The sequence below is a fragment of the Sebastes fasciatus genome, chromosome 6 (genome assembly GCF_043250625.1).
Source record: "Sebastes fasciatus isolate fSebFas1 chromosome 6, fSebFas1.pri, whole genome shotgun sequence".
Classification (NCBI taxonomy): domain Eukaryota; kingdom Metazoa; phylum Chordata; class Actinopteri; order Perciformes; family Sebastidae; genus Sebastes; species Sebastes fasciatus.
The window spans coordinates 24,844,645-24,871,049 of NC_133800.1; the positions used below are offsets into that span (position 1 = coordinate 24,844,645).

Genomic DNA, 26,405 nt, shown 5'->3' on the forward strand with positions numbered 1-26,405 from the left:
TAGCGTACACCTTGATGGGAAGAACAGATGCAGGGAAGGAGGAGGGCTGCAGATGCACATACGTCCCACACCTGTGAGGCAACTGGATGCAGCTATTCAGAGAAGTCAATGTGAAGGTACATAAAGCACAGTATTTACAGCCTGCTAATACATAATGACCATATTATATGTTGGTTGATTAGGTTGAAGATGGTAAATATCAGTCTACGGTAAATATATGGAGGTGAAGTTAATCATTTTAGTTCATGGCACAGAGCTTTACATCTGTCCCATGGACTAATTTACTTGTTTCACCCTTTCCATCCGAGACCGTCTCAACATCCGGTTGAAAGGTCAGACAGACCTAACTGACTGCACAGCAACACGGCACTGCGACCAACATGGCGCTGCGAGCAACACGGCGCTGCGCTGCACAGCACGGCGTGATGTTTTGTCTGAAGTTATATCAGATATACGGTTCCTATTTTTCCTGTCACTCCTATTGAGAGGAACGGCTGACTAGTTTCGATAAAATGAGCCGAGAAAACCGGGTCAGTTGTCCTGGATGTAAATGAAAATATTAACTTGATTACTGACACTTTCAGCAGAAGCATTGACGCTCGCAGTTATATGCGTAGCGTTCACTAGTGAAACTTTATTACGATCTACCTGTCAAAAAATATAACAGCCACCTCACTAATGGTTCAAATAAAACACAAACACACAGTGCAAAGAGACAACTATGGAAACTCTGGGAAATATGAACCGTCACAACAATATTTCAGTAAGAAGCCTCGTTTTGATCTGCTCCGTTTGCGTGTTTTTTTTTTTTTAATCTAGCTCAATAGAAAAAAATGAGAGAAAGTAAACCTACAGACCGGGTGCATTAAAGCACAATTAGGACCAAGAGAGTAAAAAGCATCCTGTGCTCCTCTCACATCTTACTTTTTCTCGCTGTTTGGATTATTCTGTTCAGTATCATGGAATAAAACAATGGACTAATGTTACACTACAGCAGGCTGAGCAGGGACAACAACGGGTGAGTGAAACATCCACATTTAGTCTTTATTAACTTAAATTATAGTTGTGGAAGAAATCAGTCAGACTGTTAGATTAATGTGTTGTTTAACTCCCTGTTTACTGGATCTCGGCAGCTGTCTGTGTGCACATTTTGACCCTGGCATGAGCAAGACGCAGAGCGTGCCTGAGGAGTTATCTGTAGCCTCAAGTACCTCCTTATTTCAAAACAGAAACCATAATAAGGTGACAGCTGGCTGGAGAAGATCACTAGATAACAACCTACTTGCTCTTGGCTATATCGTATGTTATTTCCAGTAAATATCACAAATAAAACATGTGTTTTCTGATCAACAAAAAAAAGTACGAACGTAGGAAGATAACAAGTACTACTAACCCATCTTTGAGGGTGGTTACGTCTCCAGCTCCAGTCTGATCTGGAGCTCACAGCTGATTTGCCCTCCGCCCCTAATACGCCGCCCCTGCCGCCCACACATGATCAGCGGTAAAATTGCTCTACACTGGCTGTGCTATTGTTTTCCTAATGGGGAGAGCAGTGTCGCCCAACTAGGTGGATGCGAAATTGCCACCGAGCGCTGCGATCAAAGTTAAAATTATTTCAACTTTGACCTTGGTTGTTGCTGACCTTTCAAAGCGCAACCAATGAGATAACAGCGGCAACTGTTGTTGCTGCCTAGAAACTGTGAATGACGGTCCTTGCGCTCTTTTTGAGCTGCACTGTGCTTTGCCGAGGCTCTGAGCCCTACCTCGCGGTGAGTGAAGAGCAAATTTCTTATCGTGTGAAGGCAGCTTCAGGGGTCATGATGCCATTTTTCCTCATTCCTGTAGCACTCTATAATGTCACAGTTTATCAGCAGTTAGCATCACATTTGAATACAGCTTGCTTGGAAATGGGAAGACTTTGAAAAAAACAGTTATCACAGCACACATCATATGTCACAAATACAGTGAGTATCATGGAAGGTTTACTGCTGCATGGATGTAATTACAGAAAAGACTGATACCCAGAATGAGGACAGCCAATGTTATCCTTCATCCAAACGGACGTCTAGAATTGCCCACCTGGAGGTATTATTACTATGGCACAACGTTCCTTTTTGTGGCATAGGGTTTCATCTTGTATTGTTTCTCAGGTCAAATGTGAAACTTGCTTTTCACTCGCAGGAAGTGTTTCTTACTCCAGGGGAGGGGGGTGGTGATCTAATGTGTGAAGATGAGATCACTGACACATCTCCACTCGTAGTGAAAGAGCTTAGAGTGATTCAATAAGAAATGCTAAGGAGGGGGTAGTGTCACTAAGAAGAAGCTGAGGGGGAACACATTTCCAAAAATATCTTTTAAATTATTAACCTTGAAGCCTCCAATGCGATGGTCTCTCTTGAACTCCTTGCCATTCTTGTACCATTTCAGAGTGGGAGTTGGATTGCCGCTGGCCTGGCATCGAAACTTCACCGTCTTGCTGGCTGGGACAGCGTGAAGCTTTTTCTCCATTTTTTCTGGATGAGCCCATTGTGGGGCCATCGCTAAAAGAATAAGACAGAAATAAGCAGATGAGTAACAAATACATCATGTGTTTGATAGAGGCTTAACTTAAAAAGACACAAAACTAAAGCTGAACACTCATTTTAAGTAGCCTAAACCTCAAGCTCCTTTTCATAGAGAACATAATGACCCTTCGAGAATCACCGCCTTATCTTGGTAGAGGGGTATGTCCTTCCCTGTGACCCTGGGAGCTGTGTTGTCGGCGCAATAGCTCCCGATCGGGTCTCCCAAGACAAACTGGTCCAATGAGAGGAGCCAGACTAAGAGCGATTCACAGACCACACGCGAATTGGCCAAGAAAGATCTGCTCGCCTAGAACAGGAACAGGTCTGGGGCCCGGTCACACAGCTCCAAAGGAACAAGGAGCCGTCCTGTGGGCCCACCATCCGAAGGGATAGGCATTTGGGTCGGTGCGTTGTCAGCTGGGCGGCAGGCAAAGGCGGGGTCCTAGGCGTCACCTCTTTGGCAGGGAAGGAACTAAAGCTAGTGCGGGAGGTGGAGTGGTACCAACTAGGTATATAGCTGGGCTGGACTTTCTGGGTAAGGCAGCATTCACACCAGATCAGGTGTTGCGTAGTGACCGAAAGAATGAGATTGATATAAGTGGCCAAAATGGGTTTCCTTCATACGGTGGCTGGGCTCACCCTAAGGAGCAATGAGTAATGTCTGGACTTCCTTGCTATGCCCGCTGCCAACGCGACCCCAGCCTGGGTTAAGTGGCAGAAAATGAATGGATGGATGGATTACATAATGCATGTTCACCCAAAAAAAAAAGATTTAAATTATAGTCAAAGACCTGGCAGTACTGGACGGGTAGACAACTTCAGTTTCTTTAAATAACAACAACTTTTTTTTAGATGCTGTGGTTTCAAAATTGCCTCAGTTAAGTAACGTCATGTGTACATTTCAGAAGGACATAAAGCTCTGACTAGAACTCAGAGTACAAACTCAAGGATCGGCACGCTTGCCAAGCTCGGCAGCTGCTGGATTCTTTGCGGGCAGAGTGGGCAGGAGGAGCCAGATGATGAAGCCTGAGTGTCTTAATTCCTCTATAGACAAATTGGAAGACATCTAAGGTTAACCACGGTTAGTCACCGCAGGGACATTCCTCATGTACAAGCTGTCACTGAGGTAGTGAAAACCCTCTGATTCAGAGTGAAATCATTCACCCAAGTGTGACCCGCACACACGTGGCGGACCCATAATTGAATCATAAAGCTTTCAAATCACTGACCATTCATGACAATTACTCATAAGCCTGTGACCCTGGGCGAGCGAGTAATGACCATTTGTTGCAGTAGCATTAGTAACTCGAAGAGATCAGCGGCACACTTACGCAGCAGTTTTTGACTGCCCAACAGTTTGGCTTCCTCTGATGAAGACTCTTCATCTTCATCGTCATCCTCCGATGAGGCCAGGGTATCAACTAGTGAAACAGAAAGTTGCAATTTCATTTATACTGATCCACACAGTATTTTTTTCAATGATACATTTTTAAGACAAAACAAAAGTGTGATAAATCCTTAAAAATGTACATTTCCAGGCACTATACGGCTCGCTTTTCATTTGTGATGGCAACATTTTGATGCCATTTCATGACCATGATCTGAATTATTTACATTTGCACTTAGAGTAACAACAAACTACAAAGGCTGCTCTAATTCATCGGCACTGTTTGTATGACTCTACCTGTGACGTTGAAGTAGTCGCTGTGGTTGCCGAAGGTGGTGCACGCGTACAGACCGGAGTCCGCCAGCTCCACCGTCTCGATCTCCAGTTGGCCACTGCGGATGCGCGTGTGTTCTCCGTCCACCACCGCCACATTGTCTTTGGTCCAGTTGACGGCGTGTAGGGAGTCTTTGGCAGCGCAACTCAGATCCAGACGATCACCGGGATAGCGCGTGTACAGCTTCGCTTGCGTTTCCACAGAGACTACCAAGGAAAATAGTAGGACGTGGTTTTATTTCAACAGCTCAGTAGGTCATTTAAAACTCAATAACTTTATGTATAAACACAACAGAGGCTCCATGGGCACATAAAAAAGTTAATATCTTTGGCACAAGCTAACTACAGTATATGATACATACTGCAAAGTCATTCACAATAGGATAACCACCAGGATTGCTGCATCATACTCAAATAAAATGCACGGTAATACTTTATATAGTTAATCAAACTTAGTTAAGTTATTTTACTGTTAAACAATTAAATAATAATTAATAATGTTTACTAATTATTAGTAATGCTATAATTTATAAATTTATTTTATCATTAGTTTGTGTAATATGAAATAATTAGTTTATAAATTATATATTGTATCATAGCTGATAAGAGAAAATTATAATTACATTCTTATTACATTAGTACACTATTTATTAACAGTTTATTGTTGCACACATTATAACATTTTATAAACTATATTAAGCATTTGTTAGTGATTACGAAATGATTTGTAAACCTTAAAGAAATCGTTTATAAAACATCTATAAACATTACATAGATAGATGGACCAGAAACCAACTATTAACCATTGACAAAGTATGAACGAGCTATCTAAATTATATTTATACATGCTTTACAAAGTATTTATTAACCATTTACCAAGGTGTGATAATCATCAGTTGCAACTTATAACTGTTTATAGACTGTTTACAAAACAGTTATTAACCATTAAAGTGTTACAAATATCTATCTATGTAATGTTTATAGATGTTTTACAAACAATTTCTTTAAAGTTTGCAAATAATATCTTAATCATTAACAGATACTTTTATATATATATATATACATATAAACTGTTGGAATAACAAATTATAGCATTACTATTATAATTAGTAAACAATAAATTATCATTTATTAGACTGTTAACAGTAAAATAACTATTAACTTAAGTTTAATAAACTATCAATTTACCATTTATAAATGATGGTTATTATAAAGTGTTACAAAATGCACATTGCACAATATCACTGACTAAATAATGAATAGTAACTGACGGGGTACAGAGTGTCTACAATTTTCAGAGAGCTCTCGCACAAAAAACGGGGCTGTTTCTGTACTGTAGAGTCTAGACACATCAAAAAGTACTTCAATCATAAAACAGCGTCCAGGAGACAGCAGAAAAGTCTTTCCTTGATTTCCTCTCTGCAAAACCGCCTGCCCAACCTCTCCCTCAAATTAAATCATATCCCAAATTAGTTAAGGCCCCATCGTCAGGCAGGCAAGGAGCTACTTGGGAAAGGAAGGTGAAATTCAATTAGAGGATTGAAGAGAGGGGAGGCGTCACGGAGCGAGACACCTGAGCCCCCCTGTTCTAAATGACTACGTAGTCGGCAAGGGGGAGGGGGTAACGCAATTATACTGACACGTTGTCCATCACAATAGTGTTGTTTGTCTAGTTACAAAAAGGTAAAGATCGTCACTGCTGGCCAACTTGCTTGACATTCTTGCTCTAAGACGGCACATCCACGCCAAAAAGGCACACAAGGTGCACCGTTCCAATTAAGTAGAAATAGCATCCTGATTCTGTGGACATTAGAGCTGCAACTAACTATAAATTTCAGTATCTGCTGATTATATTCCTGAATTAATTACCTATAAAATGTCAGAAAATAGGGAAAAATGACACACTATTTCCCAGAACCCAAGATGGTGTCTGCAAATTAGGGCTGCAACTAACCGTTATTGTCATTGTCGATTAATTGTTTGGTCTATAAAATGTCAGTAAATGGTGAAAAATGTCAATCAGTGTTTCCCAAAAGCCCAAGATGATGTCCTCAAATGTCTTGTTTTGTCCACAACTCAAAGTTATTCAGTTTACTGTCATAGAGGAGTAAAGAAACCAGTAAATATTCACATTTAAGAAGCTGGAAATAGAGAATATTTTCTTTTTTTTTCTTTAAAAACATTACTCAAACCGATTAATTAATTATCAAAATAGTTGGTAATTAATTGAATAGTCAACAACTAATTGATTAATCATTGCAGCTTAACACTCAAAGATATTTAGCAGAGGCAAGAAGTAGTAATCCTCCCATTAGAGAAGCTGGAACCAAATAATGTTTAAAGTTTTGCGCTTGAAAAATGACTCAAATTAATTAATCGATTATTAAAAAAGCTGCAGATTAATTCTTTGTTGATTGACTAATTGCTTTATCGACTAATAGTTTCAGCTCTACTTAACATAGTTCTGTTCTGGTGCCAAGTAGCGACACAAAGTTTTCCCATTTTACTCATCCTCCTTCCCCCATTTCCTACATAGTCCCTTTGGCATTTTAGCAAAAACAAATTGAACTACATAATCAAATGCCATAGCGGTGAGCAATCCCTCAAGATGAGATTATTCGGAACTGTTCTCAAAGCACGCCATGTTTGCAAACGCGCTTCCTCACAACAGGAAGCACATCTATATAGTATAACCTCAGCACAACATCAGCAAACCTGACTAATCCCTCCCACCGTCACAACAAAGGCCTCCAAACAATAAAGGGGAAGAGGGAGCGGGGAGAGCGAGCCAGCGAGCATGTGCACAGGAGCGAACGAGAGAGGGCCTGCAGCGGCAGGTTCTAGTGCCAGTTGCTATGGTGACCCCACTTGGGCCTAGTAAAGGTATTTCCTGGATCACATATGTCTGACAGGCCCTTAATCCCAGCAGGAAAAGGGGCCAGGGGGTAGGATCAACTTTCTCCTCAAAAACAAAACCAAAAAGGGGGGAAAGCAGAAGAGGTATTTAGTGATGGGCTATGGCTATCCAACCAGGACACAGCCTCAAACAACACAACGTCTCTGCGCTCGCTGTGTGTGTTTCTGTCCCTGCCCTCTAAATGGAGATGCCACTGATAAGACTGTGTCAACATCCCAGCTGTTAATCTGGCCGCAGACATCATAAAACGCCTATAAAAGCTGTAAAATTTGCTTTATTGTAGGCCACAGTCGGGACCATTTGTGCTTTTGTGACAACCTACTTAAAACTGGAGGAAGATATAACACAACGTAGTCAAATCAACCCTACTACCGTCTAAAAAGAGAGACGGAGCTACCATTTTTCTGACTCAGTGTAGAAATATGATGCTAATAACAAATAGCAACACACTTGTATCACTCACAGTAAAATGTATTTCTCAACGCACTAAAGTTCGGTGCCAAGTTTCCAACATTTCCTTTGAATTCGAGGATGTTTCATCTCAGTTAATCCTCCTGCCGCTATGATTGGATTAAAGGGACCATATTTTCAGAAAGCAACCCATCTGGAATGTGTTCCACCAACCACTTGGAAAAATTGATTGACATTGTTTAAAATCAGCCTAATGACATAAAATCATGAAAGGAATTTTGCGAAGAAGAAATCATTGAGAGGTTTAAGGGGGGGGGAGTTCACTAAAAACTAAAAAGGAAGAGTTGGCGCCAGACTACGGAACCTTCTCTGGCTACGAGATAGGAAGCAATATGCCGCGTGAATGACTTCTGGGATTTCCTGTTTTCACTGGAGTGATGGTTGACTGCAGTAAAAGTCGGGCTGGTTGAGGCTCTGCGGTGGCACACACAGAAAAAAACGGCAAAGTTTCCTTAGCTGATCCGACCACACCAGAGTGAAGGGGTGGGTGATGTGTAGAGGGGATTGATAAGAGACAAAAGGCAGGACTGGCAGGAAGCAAACGAATAGGACAATGCCTATTAGCAAGCCCCCAAAAAGAAAAAATTCACTGAGCGAGTGTCCCTCCTGAAAGCACTCCAGCGGAGGAGCTTTTCATTCCTAAATGAGCCGCTGACAATCAGCATGGATTAACACTTGGGAGCTACAAGGATTACTGTGCAGTGCAAAGTTGTTCCAGTGTCATTCAAATGAGTTCAGCTACATTTAGCCTCACATTATGGCTTTAATGGACACACACAGGGAAACCAGGACTTATTAAAAGAATTATGTTGATCTAGTTCTGTTATTAGTACCGTCTGCTCTGCTGCCGGTTAGTCTAAGGAAACACAGGCTCACACTTTTTAAAAAATAGGTTGGCAGAGACATGTTGCAACACGGACTAATTACATTACACTCAAAAGAACACATGCATCACTGTCCTTGTTGTCTAACCAGATTTCCCCACCCATAGGTAATTCTTAGGTAAAGTGATTTAACCGTTTCAGCCATTTAGAGCGTCAAACTGCATCAGAAAGCCTCCTTTCAAGAGCACCACTGGAAAGAGATACTTCCAAACATTTCAATCGCTTTACAGATTCTGCTCATTCTTTACAAATTGAGCTTTGACATCATGTTCACAGCTCAGCCCTCTATCCATAAATAGCTTTGGGGAAAATTTGCTTTTTCTTCTATAATCATTAATATACTAGAGATGCACTGATGGCAAAATTATGGGCCGATACCGATGATTAAAATAAAAATTTGGCCGATAGCCGGTACCTATGTTTTGTTGATATTTATTCCCCCTTGATGCCAGGGAAACAAAGACATATTCATTATAAAAAAATAACTGTCTTCGCTTTTAAAGTAATTTAGCCCTTCATTCATATCTTGAATGAGCACAAATTATATCGTACAAATTTACGAAACAAGCTTTAAAATAACCTTCTTTCACATGAAAAATAACTGCTTTAAAAGCCCTTTAGCTTGTATACAACTACCTACTCAATGAGAGGAATCTATTTTGCAGTACTTACATAGCCCAACAAAAACATTTTGTGAAACATAAATGAAATGTAACTAAATAAGCAGCTAACAACACAACATTTAGCCGGCACAAAATGAATGCAACACGGCACATAAACATCAGCCACTGCCATCGGTGGATGTCATCTTATTTGAGGCGAAAATTGTCTGATACCGATGTTCGGCCGATAAATCGGTGCATCCCTATAATATACAATACAAATCATGAAAAGTTATTGTTCCTGTATTATCAGCTGGATACCTGTTATGTGATGATAGTTTTAATGTCATAATTCTTTGCATGGAATTGGCTTTAACCATTTGTCTAATGTTATTTTCTCTCGTCATCGTACATTGTAGCTACTGTTTTGAATGGCGTATTAAAGTCTTATTCATGAAACACCATTTTAAAATTCAAATAAAGCAGTTTTGTGCATCGATGTTGAATTTTTCAACAGAAAAATAGCATGTATATAAGAAGCTTTTCTTTTTTCCACCACTAATTCTTATGTTTCCTGCTAACCAATACCTAAATCAAATGATGACGTTGATCTGTGTCACTATCATCATAATAGTGCACCATCTTAATATAATTCCACTGACAGAGAGATTTGTTATCCTTCAGTGGAAATGAATGCCGAAGGGAAAATAAAATGAATCTGGTGTTATCCTGAAAGTTACTTCGCTTGTTTTGTCCACTCCGAGAGAGTCAGCAGAGCCGTACTCCTCTGGGCCTCCATCACTGTCTGAAAAGAGTCTCTCAGAACTGTGGCAGCTCTACATTTTAAGAGCCCTCCACTGAAGGGTCAGCGGCTCATCTACTTTGACTGACAGCAGAGCATCGAGTCATACAAATCCTCCGGGAACGCCATACACTTTCTGACATTTCACTGTCACAACTAAAAAGTAGGGCTGTCAAAGTTAACGCAACAATAACGCGTTAATGCAAATCTGTTTTAACGACACTAATTTCTTAAACGCAATTTTTATTTTTAGGTTGTATCGGGCTCACTTTTAAAGAGTGAAGATACTGGTATCATATAAAACTTAAGGAATCCATTGGTACCAATCATGTCATACTAGCTTGTCATGAAGGAGGATAAATAACGCTCCAAACATACACTAGATTTTGGCGAGGAAAAACTGGTATGGCCATTTTCAAAGGGGTCCCTTGACCTCTGACCTCAAGATATGTGAATGAAAATGGGTTCTATTGGTACCCACGAGTCTCCCCTTTACAGACATGCCCACTTTATGATAATCACATGCAGTTTGTTGCCTGTTGGGCTTCAGTTTTCCATGTTATGATTTAAGCATATTTCTTATGCTAAATGCAGTACCTGTGAGGGTTTCTGGACAATATTTGTCACCGTTTTATGTTGTTAATTGATTTCAAATAATAAATATATACATATATTTGCATAAAGCAAGCATATTTGCCCACTCCCATGTTGATAAATGTATTAAATACCTGACAAATCTCACTTTAAGGTACATTTTGAACAGATAAAAAATGTGTGATTAATTTGCGATTAACTATGGACAAACATGCGATTAAATATTTTAAATTGATTGACAGTCCGAATAAAGATAAGATATACCAACATTGAAATGATTAAGACAAAACCACAAGTTGCTCTGAATGATCTCACTGGGAAAAGCTTAATGGGGGGTAATGTAACCGTTTGAATGGCTAGTCCAAGTGGCCCCTGAAGAAAATTAATTAAATTAATTTGTTCAGGGAATATTCTTTTCTTATGTGAACAACACAAAACAAAAAAGCCCCAAGACAAACAAAGAAAGCACGCATAAAACATGACCATTTCCATACAACCATTTTGTTTCCCCAACCAAAGACAAAAGGAATGCAACCAAATGCTTTCTGCCGTGATTGTTTGTCGACAGCTGAAGCCATCCGTCACCCAGCGGGGAAGCAGGGGGGAAAGTGAAGCATTCCCAGGCAAAAGTCGGTGGGGGAGCAGGGAGGGAAAAGCACAGAGGCGCATAGATAGTACCTGGCCATTTGGTGATTAAGAACTGGGTGGAGTGTAAATGCATCAGACTTCCCCCGCCCCGGTGGAAATTTATGGCTCACCTCAGAAGACAAACATTCTCCTCAGAAACCCTATCCTCGAGGATAAGGGAGGGCTCAAAGTAGCATCTTCTTTCCTTTTTTAAAAAAAAAACAAAACAGCCTAATTTATGGTTTCCCTGGCAGTTAACTCCTCTCTCAGTGACAACAAATACCTTTTCATTACAAAGGAGGAGAGGAGTAGAGACTGCTAGGTAGTGGGGCTGCCCTTAGGCTACAGATGGGAGTCATTTACTCCTCCCTGTCCCACTGTCGGCTTAAACACAGCCGCACAGAGTTTATTTTAGAGCTTACAGCCCAAGAGAGACCCTCTTGCTTAATTACTCTAATTATAATGCGGAGCTTTATCATATTCTTTTGCTGCTCCCCACTTCCGACTGCGGAGTGTAAACATCCAAACCCATCTACCCACAAGTCCAGGCAGCTATTACACCGCTGGACTGCATCCAAGAGACACATTTTTAAGGATTCGATTTCAGTGCCTCTTTCCCCCTTTTCAGAACTTAACTTGTGTAACAGCCAGACCGGGGTAAATACTTTGTAGGGAATCTTAAAGTTGTACTGTCCAGTTTAAGAACAAAATAAAATCATTAGACCAAAAGTTCAGTCTGTTGAGAACCCATGTCTAATAAGCTCAGAGTATGAGTTGGTTTAGTTAGCCAGGAAAAAACAGTAAAAGGTGTTACTAATAGTCAGAAACACAGTTGTGCTACATCTAACGCAGTAAAGTGCACTTAAACATCAGACTCAGGCAAACGGGGGTGGTGGAAGAAACACTGACGCTACAAAGGACAGACTTCACCAAAGCCTGGAGTGTGTTAGGGTTACATTCCTGTACCAAGAACAAAGCTTTGATTATCAGCGGACTGTTTCTCAAGGCAAGAGTCGAGATAAGTCAGACTTAATAAGTTTACAAGTTCAAGCAGTTACATGATATTTAATAATACCGCAACCAGACCGAGGAAGAAAAGCAGTGTGCAAATGAAGTCAGAGCAGCTTTAATTTATCTTACCTTCATCAGAGTTGGCAGGCCGGCACTGGGTCCTCAAAACTTGGGAGAATAAAACCAGACACAGAAGTATACTTGGCCTCATCAGCATCCTGCTGAGGGAGCTACAACTGTTGGCTTTTCTGCGACTGGAATTCCATTCAGACCGGTGGGGCATCAGCAGCGGGTCATTCACAATGCCGAACTAAAAAAACAAACAAAAGGAAGAACAATAAATTAATGCATGACAACGTGAGCAAGCCTCATGCCTTCAAAGTTTGTTTATGAGTATGAAAAGTCAAAATCAGTTCAGGGTACAAGTTTGTAGGAAAGAAAGACACATTTGCTATGCTAGAGGAAGATAAACATTGGTATGCAAGAATGAAAAATCTGTTCCATGGCTCTACAAAACTGAAAACCTTAAAAAGTGACCGTGTGTAGGATTTGGCGGCATCTAGTTGTGTGGTTGCAGATTGCAACCAACCAAATACCCAGTCGTTCGCTCCTCCCTTTCCAAGACTGCGGTAACGTGAATTGCAGAGTGCAAAACTATGCCGTTCGCCTCGCTCAGAGGTCGTCCTAAGTAGGGATGCACCGATCTGACTTTTTCAGTACCGATATCTTTGGCTTTGGATATCGGCCGATACCGAATACTGATCCGATACCAGTGTTTAATTAATAAGCTGTATGCCAGTCACTTCCACACAGTGACTGGGATCATTCTTTAATGTGTAAGGCAACATCAGGCTTGACTTAAACATTGCTTCCTTAACTTTGTAAAACAAAATGTAACTAATAAATACATAGATATAAATTTACTGAATTGATATTTCACTATAAAAATGATAAATGGTACACCAGCAACTTGGCAAAAAATCTTCAAAATGATCAGAAATTACAATTACAAAGTGTAAACCCTTTTAATACAGTAACAAATGGCTCAAAACTTAAACAGGAATAAAAATGCCAGTATATAAAATGTATATGGTATATATATATAAACATAGAACTGAATTGAACAGATCAGCCCCATTGTCACAGATACCTGATCAAGCTATTTGAGTCAGTATCGGCCCGATATCGGCCACGGTTTTGCACTCTGCAGCTCACATTACCGCAGTTTCACAAGCATGTCGGAGAACTACGGTGGCCTTCAGGTAACGTAAAAATGCAAAGGGCTTTCGCTAGAGCCAGTGTTTGGTTTGTCCGTTCTGTAAAAACATGGCAGACTCCGTGAAGAGGACCTGTTCGCTATGTAGACATGAAGGGTTCATTCTAAGCTAACAAAGCACAACCATACTTAGTCTCAGGTGATTATACACTAATGAAAACATAGTTATGAATATTGTATTCTATTTCTGCTATTAGACCCCCCGAAAATATTACAAACTGTTCCTTTAAGAAATAAAGTATATTTTCACAAATGGCAACCTCTAATTTTTGTTGACAAGAAAATTCCGCACTCGTCAAAAAAAGAAGAGAATATTCTGTATGTCCACGAGGTTCAAGGTGGGTACGTGAGCATTGAGGCCTGCTTGTACAAGAACACTGATAAGAAGCCGCAGAGCACCAGGCTCGCTCTGATAGCTCAAGCAAACAAACACTGGATATATCCTGCTCGGTTTTTTAGGAATTAAATATTTTCTTTCCAAGATGTCAAAGTAACTATTAAAGTATAAACTCATAAAGAACGTCATAACACTCAGACAGTGTTCCAAGTTTTTGCTGCTGAACCGCTGCTGGGGTTGAAGGATGTACAGTACAACCAGTCCAAAACGGGGCACAGTGCAGTGGGTGACCCTCACATGCACATCTGCTTGCATCATCACCACTGCAGCATCTGGCCATAGAGATTAACACTTGCCCCGAACCCCCATAACCCCCCTTGAGGAATTTGTTTAAGACCAAAAAAAAACCTACAGCCTGTTATGTGACACCCTTGTAGAAGGAGACCGCCGGGCCATCATTTCCACGCTGAGAGATCTATCACCTAACAGTTGGTTTTGGTCCCCAAGCCCAAATTGACCCCCCTTCAACCATTTGCTCCCATGAGTTGCCAAGAAGGGTGAAACAAATGCTGTTTTTTTTTACTAGGGATGTGACGGTTAGGAAATGTTCCCACCGGTTAATAAACTTGTGACACCGGTGTTACGACATTTTACAAGAAAAGTTGACGGTCAATACGTGTAGCACGCTTACTTAGATCTTTAACGTCGGGGGGGCTGTGTGTCCGACCTCTCCGGTCCAGCTTTTGCTGCGGGACCGCAGGTTTCAACTCGGCGCTACTCCGCAGCGCACACCGGCTGTGACCACTCCGTCCTCCTCACGGCGATTACCTCATTAACGTTATGGTTGCCTGATAGCATTGGGTTTAAATCTGAAATATTGACAAATAGGCGCTTTTGCTTGTCTGACAACTCTATCTTGTCCCGTGTGTGTGAAATATGACATCTGCTACTCTGAGCTGAGACTCCGTATGGAGCAGACACTTTCAATTTATAGCGTCCGTCGTCCGACAATGTATTGATAACACGGCACTGATACGCCAAAATGAACTAAATGGGTTTTATTTCTATTAAAAAAAAGCAAAACGATGGTGGGTACATAATGTAATCGGTGTGTGTCCGACCACCGTGTAACACCGGTAACAGACTACTGTGACAAGCCTAGTTTTTTACCCCTAGCAAAGTCAAGCCAAAGAACACAGGCCTCATTAATGAATACCCTACAAATCAATTGAGTCATAAATGAATCCAAAATATCACAGTACATCCTGTAAAACAACAACAGCAGCATCACATCTGGGTCAAAGAAACCCCAACTGGGTTCCCGTTTTTTCACACAAAGCCATGTTCAGATGCAGCTGTGGGTTTCCTTTAAGAGGTAATCGCTTGTGTGAGTGTTCCTCACTGAAACAGTCATTCTCCGCAAAACCAATTCAATTTCACTTTCCAAGAATGGTCCAGTGTTCCAGCAGCTGAGCTGGGTCAGGGGGGTCCGGGGGGGATAAAGAAGCTTGGTCATCGCGGCTCTGTGAGCAGTGAGTCAGTGTTTGGGAAGGCTCCAAGAAAGAGCTTCTGCTGCCAGACAGAAGGAACCGCAGAGAGCAGCCCACCACGTTCCCTTGGCCCTCGTCACTACGACGACCGTCAATAATTAAGAGAGGAGGAAGTAGCTTGTTCAAAAGTATGACACACCACTTTGTCATCTTCCTTTCCCGCGGGAGTAAGAGTTAAGCATACACTATGTCTTACTATTTACACACAGGGCACACTCATCTTGAACTTGTGAGTATTTCAGAACAGTAACCGACCGGCAGATACTGTTGGCCGATACTGGCTTATCATAGATATTATTTAGGGATGCACAGATACTGATATCGGACATTGGGCCGATACTGACCCAAATAGCTGGAACGGGTATCTATGACAATGGGGCCGATCTACTCAATTGAACTGGAATTTTAATTCCTGTTTAAGTTTTGACCAATTTGTTGCTGCATTAAGGTTTACAATTGAATTGTAATTCCTGTTTATTTAGACATTTTTTCACCAAGTTGCTGGTATATGATTAATCAATTTAATACATTTATATTTATTTATTTATTATTTCATATTATTATTACATTTTGTTTTGCAAAGTTAAGAAAAATATGTTTAAGTCAAGCCTGATGTTGCCTTACACATAAAAGAATGATCCCAGTCATTTCCACACAGTGAGGCATACAGCTTATTAATTAAACACTGGTATCTGATTGGTACTCTGTATCGGCCGATACCCAAAGCTCATGTATCGCTATCGCGACTGAAAAAGTTGGATTGGTGAATCCCTAATATTAGTAGCACAATAAACTGCTGTACACAAGAGGCTGCTTTTTTGTATATTTGACCCCTATTTGTCTGATTCATATGTAGTGCGGTTTTTATTCATAGTTACTATTAGTATGTATATTAGTCACATCAGGCTTGACTTAAACATTGCTTTACTAACTTTGTAAAACTAAATGTAAAACATAAATACATACATTTACTGAACTGTTATTTATTATTAAATTATTGAGTCCCAATCAAGATCGTTGTTTATGTAATGTGATTTTCAAATATTAATATTAGTATTGGCATCAAAAATCCACCAATTGTCTGGTTGTAGTTACTATGTATAATAAGTCATTTTTTGTTTTAATTATAAAATGTATTGTTACTTTGTACCTACTGTCATTGTCATATCTTATTCAGAATCAGTTCTTATTTGCCAAGTACATACATACACGGAATTTGAGTCCGGTTTTAAGCATCTCTCTATAAGTGTACTTTACAGATATAAAAATAACAGCTAGAGACAAGCACAACAAGGCTGGACAAATAAGAGTGAGGAATAGACAGGAATGTTGTGTACACAAGTAGGGGAAATAAATACTGAATGGATATACATGGACTGGATGATTACAGTATGTACATGTCTACATGTCTATATGATCTATGCACAGCATGTACGATTTATATTGACAGTGACAGATGATATGTACATATTTAAAAATGTTGGTGCACTAAGGACTGTAAGAAATATAATTTTTATAACAGCAGCAGTGGATATTATTGTGGGTATATCATTGTTTCATAGTAAAATATACTTCCTCAGGACATACTGTATATTTTGCAGAACTCCAAATTTGAGGAATCAAAATTCCTCTAATTCATATTTTTGTTTTTTGAACCTCCCAAAATCATTAAGGACACATTGTTATTTACAGAAATGACACAGGGGACAAAATGAAGAAAAAAGACACACCAACACATCTCACATCTGCTAGCTCTCTAATACTACAGTCCTTGACTGTGGCCACTAAGCAACTAAAACATATCTACTGGTTCTGGTGGATTAAATGGTCTGTTTGCTTCACTTAACCAGGACTGTGTAGGCAAGTCTGAACCCTTTAGCAGCGGTAATAGACTCAAACTGAAATACCAAGACCACCAATCCATAGATTTGGGAATACATTACTCTTTTTAGTGCATAACCCTCTTGTTTCCCCACTTTCTAAACCTTTTCATTTTCAGATCTTTCATTATTACTTGTTGGGTATAATTGTGAGAGAGATTGAGTTATGTTGCTCACATTTTCAGGAAGCAATTTTGCTTATAAATGTATGAAACAAAAATGGATTATCAAAAGAAAAACCCCAGAATGATCCGTAGCTAATGGACGGCGAGTGCTCGGAAAATAAAAGAAGGATTTTAAAGGATGAAGACAGTTCGCCGCGTAACGAATGCCGTGCGAAATCACATGTTTGGTAAAATCCCACATGTCTTTTTTTTAAAGCTCTAAAGAGATGGTAACACTTCACTGAAAATCTGGCAAATAAAAGGGGGTTAAACTAAACCGATTAGAACACGCAAGACATATTTAGCTTCTCTCATTATACAAAGACAAAGGTTACAGGCCTAACCCATAACATGGCCTGCACCATAATTACTGTTCATTGCCATCCATGCATAAAATTCCTCAGCTCCCAAATTCAGGAGCCCCCCTCTCCCAGTTATCTCTGCACTCCCAGCCAGCAACAGGCCGGTCTGCACATGGCTGCAGTTCAGCGGACACAAGAGCATCAGACCATCTCCCTTAGGCTACTGTTTTCACAAAAACAAGACACTTCTGGGGTTTTTTTCTTCTTCTTCTTCGCAGCCTCACAAACTGAATCAGTGGTTTGCCACCAGCGTGTCATGGTGGGAGATCAGGTGTCATGAGATTACACTGAAATGTAAAGACAATCAATGTCGAGCCATCCGACACGGTGCCATTTGGTCGACACTTTTCTTCAGTATGCATGAATGTGTATGTTTTTCCCAGGGGAGGTGAAATCAGGACACACGACTCTGACCCCTTGAGATGTTACTAACATACACAGAATATGTTGAATTAAATCAGCCTAAAAACACATGCAATCTAATTAAATCCTAAACCTCTTGAAAGCTAAAATATCAATCTGAAAGATGACTAAAATCTACTTACAAGCAAAATTCACTCTCACACAAAGCTTGCAAAGGACACATTACACTCCACACCGCATTTCTTGATGGATTTAGTTATAATGAATACAATCTCAAGTCACAAAAACTCTATGCCAGGGGACCAACCTATAGTAAATTAAAGGGCAGGACAATTCCTCACTTCCCATTATATGGCTCAGGAGGAGAAAACGTGTTTTCCTCCTGGTGAACTCCCTGCAGACGGGGCTGCTTTTCTAAAAACCATCCATCTTCTCCCTCTCTCCCTGTATATCATAACATTTAGAGCTTTACATAACATCAGGCTGGCCCCATCCAGACCCAGACTTCATGACTGATGTAGTAATGATGGCCGTCTCCCCTGTGAATTTAAACTAAAGATGTGGCTTTACTGCATTTCTGAATAAGTACGTTGCCCCATGATTTGAAATAAATCATGTACTTTGTATGTATGAACTTTTCCTGGTTATATTTGGTAATTTTCTTTGAGCCTGTGACATAAATAGGACAGGGTTAAAAGGCATGACTATGGATGGATAAGGTGACAAGAACCTCATTTTTTGCAGAGAAACAACACAATTAATAATAAAAAAGTTCAGAAAAGTGCTACATATGCATGAATCCATTGTTTTAAAAAGGAATAACCTCCATCATTTGCAAAGTATTAAAATGCTTTCTATGTTTTAAACCACTTGAAGTGGGGAGTTTCTGAAGAAGTAATTTGCCTCATGATTTGAAAGAAATCCTGTACTTTGTATGTATGAACTTTTCCTGGTTATATTTGGTAATTTTCTTTGAGCCTGTGACATAAATAGGACAGGGTTAAAAGACATGTCTATGGATGGATAAGGTGACAAGAACCTCATTTTTTGCACAATTAATAATAAAAGTTCATAGAAGTCCTACATATCCATTAAGCCATTGTTTTAAAAGGAATAACCTCCATCATGTGCACAGTTTTAAATGCTTTCTATGTTTTAAACCCCTTGATGTGGGGAGTTTCTGAATAAATAATTTTGCCCCATGATTTGAAAGAAATCATGCACTTTGTATGTATGAACTTTTCTGGTTATGTTAATGGATTAAGGGTTAAAAGACATGACTATGGATGGATAAGGTGACAAAAACCTCCTTTTTTTGCAGATACAACACAATTAATAATAAAAAAGTTCAGAAAAGTATTACATATCCATGAAGCCATTGTTTTAAAAAGGAATAACCTCCATCATGTGCACAGTTTTCAAAGCTTTCTTATGTTTTAAACCCCTTGATGTTGGGAGTAATTATTCAAGTGAATTATCTATAATCTGATTAAAGGCGCCTGCTGTGACTTTAGATATAGAAAGGGGAGTGAAGAAGGAGGTGTTAGTTAGCAGGCAACATGTTGGGGCCTTGTGCTTTTTAACCTTACTGTTTGTTCCCCCTTTCATTTCCAAGCATGGAGGTGTTACTACGCAGTGAAACAGACTCTAAAGAAAGCTAAATATGTACTTTAAACAGTCAGTTTTCACATTTTAACTAATATCCACAGCACAAAACATGCTTTTCTCAAATAAAACAGGTGGTTTTAGAAATAAAAATAACTACAAGAGCCACAACAGCTCATTTTAGGACATTAAAACTAAACCCTTTTAGCAGGTAAACACACATTAAAGTGCAGCTGAATCAAAGAGTAAGGAGGAATGATGAGATAATAACTCACCTTACTGGCGGGGAGCTGTGAAGCAGCCAGTGTTTGGTTGGATTAGTGAAGACTCCGGAGATGAGATTGTAGATGTAGGAAAAACTTCCCCGGAAAAAAACAGTATATCCAGATTTACATGTGTTGGTCCGTTAATGAAGAGCTCGCTTTAACTCCACGCTAGCAACGGTTGGTTTGTTAACGTCCCACAAACTCCCAAAACAGTCAACGGAGCGGAACAAAAAACCTCCACAAACTGAGTCCTAAAGTTGTTAAACTCGCTCTAACTACATATCCCAAAACACAAATGTCGTCCGGTGTTATATTCTTACAAAAGAGTAGTATTTAAATGAATCCTAGAAAGTGTTTTTGATGATTCCTGGCGATGAGAAATGCTGTTAAACAAACGAGAGAGAGTCCGACCGAGCTGCTCCAAACCTTCCCCCCTTAAATCTGAGACTATGCGCATCCTTCGGACCAGTGTCAAGACACAGGAAGTTACACAGACCACCTCCTGTTTCCAATTTCAAAATAAAAGAGGCATCAATTCAATTCAATTGGGGGCCAATTGTACAATTAACAACACAATACAGGAACATTTTAAACATCTTGAAAGTTAAAAATACGGATACTAATATAGTAATACTATTAGTAAAATACTTAAAATAGTGCAAAATAGAGCAGTATACACAGTATACGGTACATATGGATATAAAAAACGGCAAGAAGCAGCAGTTGGCTGGATAACTTTACTGAACTGACTTAAATATATTTGGCTAAATACATTGCTGTTATACCCAGCTGACTAATTAGCTCTGCTTTGTGAGACAGGCTCAGGTTATCTTTAGCTCCCATTATAGAGTAGTGTATTCATTTAAAAAAATAATATTATAAAAAGTGAGATTTTCATGTTTTTTTTTTATTATACATCAGGCTTAAGTACTATATAAATACTGTGAAAGTATCGAAACACTCAATCCACAGGGAAATACACACAGCCCGTATTCAGAAACTCTGCATTTGAAACAAGCTGTCAGGATTTCTGGCCATTTGTGATGTCACAAATATACAATATTTAGACCCTTTACACAATTTTAAACGTAAATATTCTAAATGTGTCCCTGTTTATTTCCTGGTTGCAGTGTATGTGAATGTCACCAGCTGACAGGAAGTACACATGGACCCAAGCTGTTGCCTAGCAACACAATTCTGTTGCAATTCCGTCAAAATGCGCTAAAACGGAGCGTTTCAGCCAGAGGGTAAATACAGGCATATTCAGGCTGACAGTATGAGGAAAATAAAGTTGTTTTTTTTATCATTACAGCTTGTAAACATGTTCTAGTAGAAAAACAAAATACAAGTATGAACCTGAAAATTAGCATAATATGGGACCTTTAAAATAAAAATAAAAAAGTTTTAAACACTACATATTTTGCAAGATTAAATGGGAAATAGCTGGGGAATATTAATGTTGAGAAGGTGCAATTATTGAAGATGTTTTAATTGGTGGTGGGTTTATGGGAGTTAAAACAGAAAAGCAACATCAAAACGGAGAGAAAACATTACTTATTTCGTTATGTTCCAGACCAACTGTTTCCACATCATAATGTTTTGTTAATGTTTATTTGCTTCTTACTTTTACTTTTAGTTTACCTTGGAATTTAATTTGTTGTTGTAATAAGTTGTTGTACTAAACCATTTTGTTTCTTAACCTCATCATCTCTCATTGGCGTCATAGGAGGGCAAATATTCTGAAAATATTGGGCACCATTTTGCAGTGTGAATTACTTTCACACAACATATTCACTACGTAATCAATGCATTATCTGTTTCAATGTTATGTTTGATGTTTTGCTCCAACCAAATGCAGATTTTTTTTTTCCTTTGTGAAGAAAGTGCTGCTTTTATTTTGAATGTCAAACAGCCGGAAATCCGACATTATTGCGGCTGTTACTTTCCAGCTTGACTGCAGGTCTGCAGGTCTGCTCGGACTGGTAGAAATCAGGCTCCCCCTGCCATCCACAGCACCAGAGCTCCACCAACTCCCCACACCACGCTCTCTGCATTGTGGGATTTTGGAGACTAAACAATACACAAGCTAATACTATGTCTATAAATAATTATAGTGCTCCTGTGTTACATTTTAGCTACCATACACACATAAACTCACCTCAAACTACAAACTCAGACCTGATTACAACAAAAACACTATAAGAAATGTACATAATAATATATAAGAAATATCAAATAGATGTAAAACTACAGAGTTCAATAAGATCCCTATAAGGTCATTGAATTGGACAGACACACTATAAAGGCCTTGGAAGACTGGGGTTCATTCTCATTGAACACCACTTTTACTTTGAAAGGACACTTTAAAATCACTGAGAAAAGTCCCCTGTAGACATAAATTGAATAATATTTTGTTGCATTTTACAAAGAAGTTGAGCTCCTTGTGAAAACTTTAATAATGTCTACACTTTTCAAAATAAAAGTATATTGTACTTTTCAAAATTGCGTTAACACCAAGAGACCACAAGCTGATAGTAGACGTGAGAAGTCAAAGGTTTATCAAAGTAAAGAGATGTTTCCTGACTGAATGAGTGGGCAATAATATGAGTCTGATTACAACAAAAACACTATAAGAAATGTGCATAATAATATATAAGAAATATCAAATAGATGTAAAACTACAGAGTTCAATAAGATCCCTATAAGGTCATTGAATTGGACAGACACACTATAAAGGCCTTGGAAGACTGGGGTTCATTCTCATTGAACACCACTTTTACTTTGAAAGGACACTTTAAAATCACTGAGAAAAGTCCCCTGTAGACATAAATTGAATAATATTTTGTTGCATTTTACAAAGAAGTTGAGCTCCTTGTGAAAACTTTAATAATGTCTACACTTTTCAAAATAAAAGTATATTGTACTTTTCAAAATTGCGTTAACACCAAGAGACCACAAGCTGATAGTAGACGTGAGAAGTCAAAGGTTTATCAAAGTAAAGAGATGTTTCCTGACTGAATGAGTGGGCAATAATATGAGTCTGATTACAACAAAAACACTATAAGAAATGTGCATAATAATATATAAGAAATATCAAATAGATGTAAAACTACAGAGTTCAATAAGATCCCTATAAGGTCATTGAATTGGACAGACACACTATAAAGGCCTTGGAAGACTGGGGTTCATTCTCGTTGAACACCACTTTTACTTTGAAAGGACACTTTAAAATCACTGAGAAAAGTACCCTGTAGACATAAATTGAATAATATTTTGTTGCATTTTACAAAGAAGTTGAGCTCCTTGTGAAAACTTTAATAATGTCTACACTTTTCAAAATAAAAGTATATTGTACTTTTCAAAATTGCGTTAACACCAAGAGACCACAAGCTGATAGTAGACATGAGAAGACAAAGGTTTATCAAAGTAAAGAGATGTTTCCTGACTGAATGAGTGGGCAATAATATGAGTCTGATTACAACAAAAACACTATAAGAAATGTACATAATAATATATAAGAAATATTAAATAGATCAATAAGATCAGAGTTCAATAAGATCCCTATAAGGTCATTGAATTGGACAGACACACTATAAGGGCCTTGGAAGACTGGGGTTCAATCTCATTGAACACAAGTCCAAGTCCAAGTCCAAACTTTTACTTTGAAAGGACACGTTAGAATCACTGAGAAAAGTCCCCTGTAGACATAAAAGAACAATAATTTGTTGAATTTTACAAAGAAGTTGAGCTTCTAGTGAAAACTTTTAACGTCTACACTTTTCAAAATAAAAGTATATTGTAATTTTAAAAATTGCGTCAACACCAAGAGAGCACAAGCTGATAGTAGACATGAGAAGACAAAGGTTTATCAAAGTAAAGAGATGTTTCCTGACTGAATGAGTTGTCAATAATATGAGTGTGTATCTGAGGAGGGAAATTTGTAACCTTTGCAGGAATTCAGATAACCAACATGAATACTAATTCACTGACGGAAAGTAAGCACTTTCATCAACTTCAAGGCAACTATAAAATAGCTCTATTGTGCTGGCGTAAAGATCATATGCTTTGGCAGCATTTCAAAGAGCATCAGAATTTCAAATGTATCTGCCAACTCAGCACAAACTTAAGTTTGCGCCTGATCAAACACATAGTTCATATCTAAAGATCTCATATGGTCTTTGATTTCATGTCACATTTGACAAATGATGGACGACCCGAAGCTGCAGAGACACACGAGGCCCAGCTTGGTAGTTAGATTAAAGAATTGGACGACAACGAAACAGATATGTGTTTCAACATGTGTTAGCCTTTCGTCTTCCATGCAATGGTAACTTTATGTGATGTTAAAGACATTCACAAAATGAGGTGACTTTATTATTTGCTTTTCCTTTATTGGAGATCAAAATTCAGTATTTTGAAGATCAGTACCAAGGAGTCACATAGAAACACGACAACTGAGTCTCATACAAAGATACTCTGCGTTTGTAGATGTTGTGCTATACCTGTCCTCTATTGAGAAAGCAAACACTATCTTATTGCTGTTATATGGTTGTAACACAAGACCAAAACTGAGCTCCTATCAGCAAACACAGGAGGATCTTGGGATGACTTTGCAGGATGTATGACTCTCTTTTTCCTGATTAGATTAAGTGTTGATACTGTAATCGATCCACCTAAAAATCGAATTTTAGATTATAAAGTGAAAGTGCAAGAGGAGATTAAAACAGAACATTATAGCCTATTATATAAATAAAAACGTCATAAAAGGAAATGCATCAAGATACAAACACGGCTTTTGAGTCCAGGCAAGAGGGAGATCACATAGAATTTTGACCGCGGTGAAAGGCTTTTTTTGAAAGGCTAAACATCAACAAATATGGATTGAAGCAGAATATTTCATAAGATAAAATCAGGTTGTGAATTTAGGAAATGAATATATATCTTTTTTCAATAAATGTTGACTTTTGGACTTTAAACTGGTTGTAAAGACATGACCAGACCTCTGTAGCCCTCCTCTCAGTGAAGCTTGAGACAAGCGTCTCGAGGCTACAGTAGCCACTACTAGCATAACACACCACAAATCTCTGACTGAACCGTCTGTGGTCAAGTTGCATTATGGGTAATGTAGGTGCCTTTTTTTGACAAGAAAGCTGAATGCATGGAACAAAAAAGCCAATATCTCTGATTCTGTCATATTGACCTTCTTAAAACTGTCCATTGTGAGTCTGAGAATGTTAGTTAGTCCGATGTTAAGCAGGTAGACTACTCTTTTCAAGGAATGGCTCAACATTTGGGGAAATAATGGTTATTAGCCTAGTTGTCTTGCTGAGAGTTAGACGAGAAGATTGATATACTACTCTCATATCTGTACATTAACAATGACTCTACCTCCATCAGCTGGTTAGCTTAGCTTAGCACAAAGAGTGAAAACAGCGGCTGTGTGGTCTGACGAGTGTTATCTGACTATTTTTTGGCCGGGTGCAGTGACCTCCTCGATCTTGTCGTCACCATGAGGTTGCCAGGAACCTAGCTACGCGACTGAAATAAGAAATAAGACAAGAAGTAGTCCGACACATAACACAATGACGTGTTGTCTTCACAATTTGGTTTTTAAAGTCTTAATTAGTGAGCTTTAAAGATGCTGGTAGGCAAGACTCTTGGCAAGAAAGCAAATGTGCATATTTCCCAAAATCTCAGCTATTGCTTAAAGTTATGACTGACTACTGCCAAAGGACAAATTGTCTTTATGTTACATGTTTAGATCGGTGTATTTCGGTCCGAAACTGTTGCTTTAAAATATTCAAACAAACCTTTTGAGCTGAAATGAACTTGCGGCTTCAAAGAGAGCGGCTGACTATGTAGCAGATGGAGTATGCATCTTACAACCGCATACATACCAGAGAAAAACCAAGCGTGTTTATAAGGGCAACTAATAGTGAGAGTTAAACATGCGTGTGCTGCCCTCAGCCACATCTTACGATTCTTACGAGCATCATAACACGACTGAGAGGATCTTTGATGCAACAGCAGTTTGATTCCAGATCTTTTACAGACATTTATTTTTTTTCATTTTGTCTCAGTGATAAAGAGTTCCCTTGGGATGTGCAACAGGCTGTTTATGATTTAAAAAACGTTCTACAGAGAGGACAAGAAAGCCTTGGCAGAAGTCATAACATGTGGTGATTGTTTATTCATTCGGTTGCTTATTGTTTTCCTCTGATGATAGGACGAGATTGATATATCTGAAACTCCCAGTCTGAACAGGGACAGCTTTGGGTGGTAAAATTTGTGTAAAACAGATGAGAGAAAAAAAACAATTGCAAACCAATAAAAGATGGTCTTTGGCTGTTTATAGCAGCAGAGGGGAGACATACTGTCTATAATTCTATACTGGTTCACTGGCACACATA

The 26,405-nt window shown here is 39.0% G+C and overlaps 1 protein-coding gene across 3 annotated transcripts in view; it reads right to left on the minus strand.

The window, feature by feature from the left end:
• Positions 1 to 20,438, minus strand: part of fgfr1a (fibroblast growth factor receptor 1a) — a 34,645-nt gene extending 14,207 nt beyond the window's left edge. For all 3 annotated transcript variants that reach the window (XM_074638752.1, XM_074638750.1, XM_074638753.1), the window contains exons 1-5: positions 20,005 to 20,438; positions 12,322 to 12,502; positions 4,249 to 4,491; positions 3,896 to 3,985; positions 2,368 to 2,540 (exon numbers count right to left, since the gene is read on the minus strand). In XM_074638752.1, coding sequence (XP_074494853.1) covers positions 2,368 to 2,540; positions 3,896 to 3,985; positions 4,249 to 4,491; positions 12,322 to 12,475 — 660 coding nt within the window. In that variant the 5' untranslated portion in view covers positions 12,476 to 12,502; positions 20,005 to 20,438. The remainder of the gene's footprint in view (positions 1 to 2,367; positions 2,541 to 3,895; positions 3,986 to 4,248; positions 4,492 to 12,321; positions 12,503 to 20,004) is intronic.
• Positions 20,439 to 26,405: the final 5,967 nt, after the last annotated feature.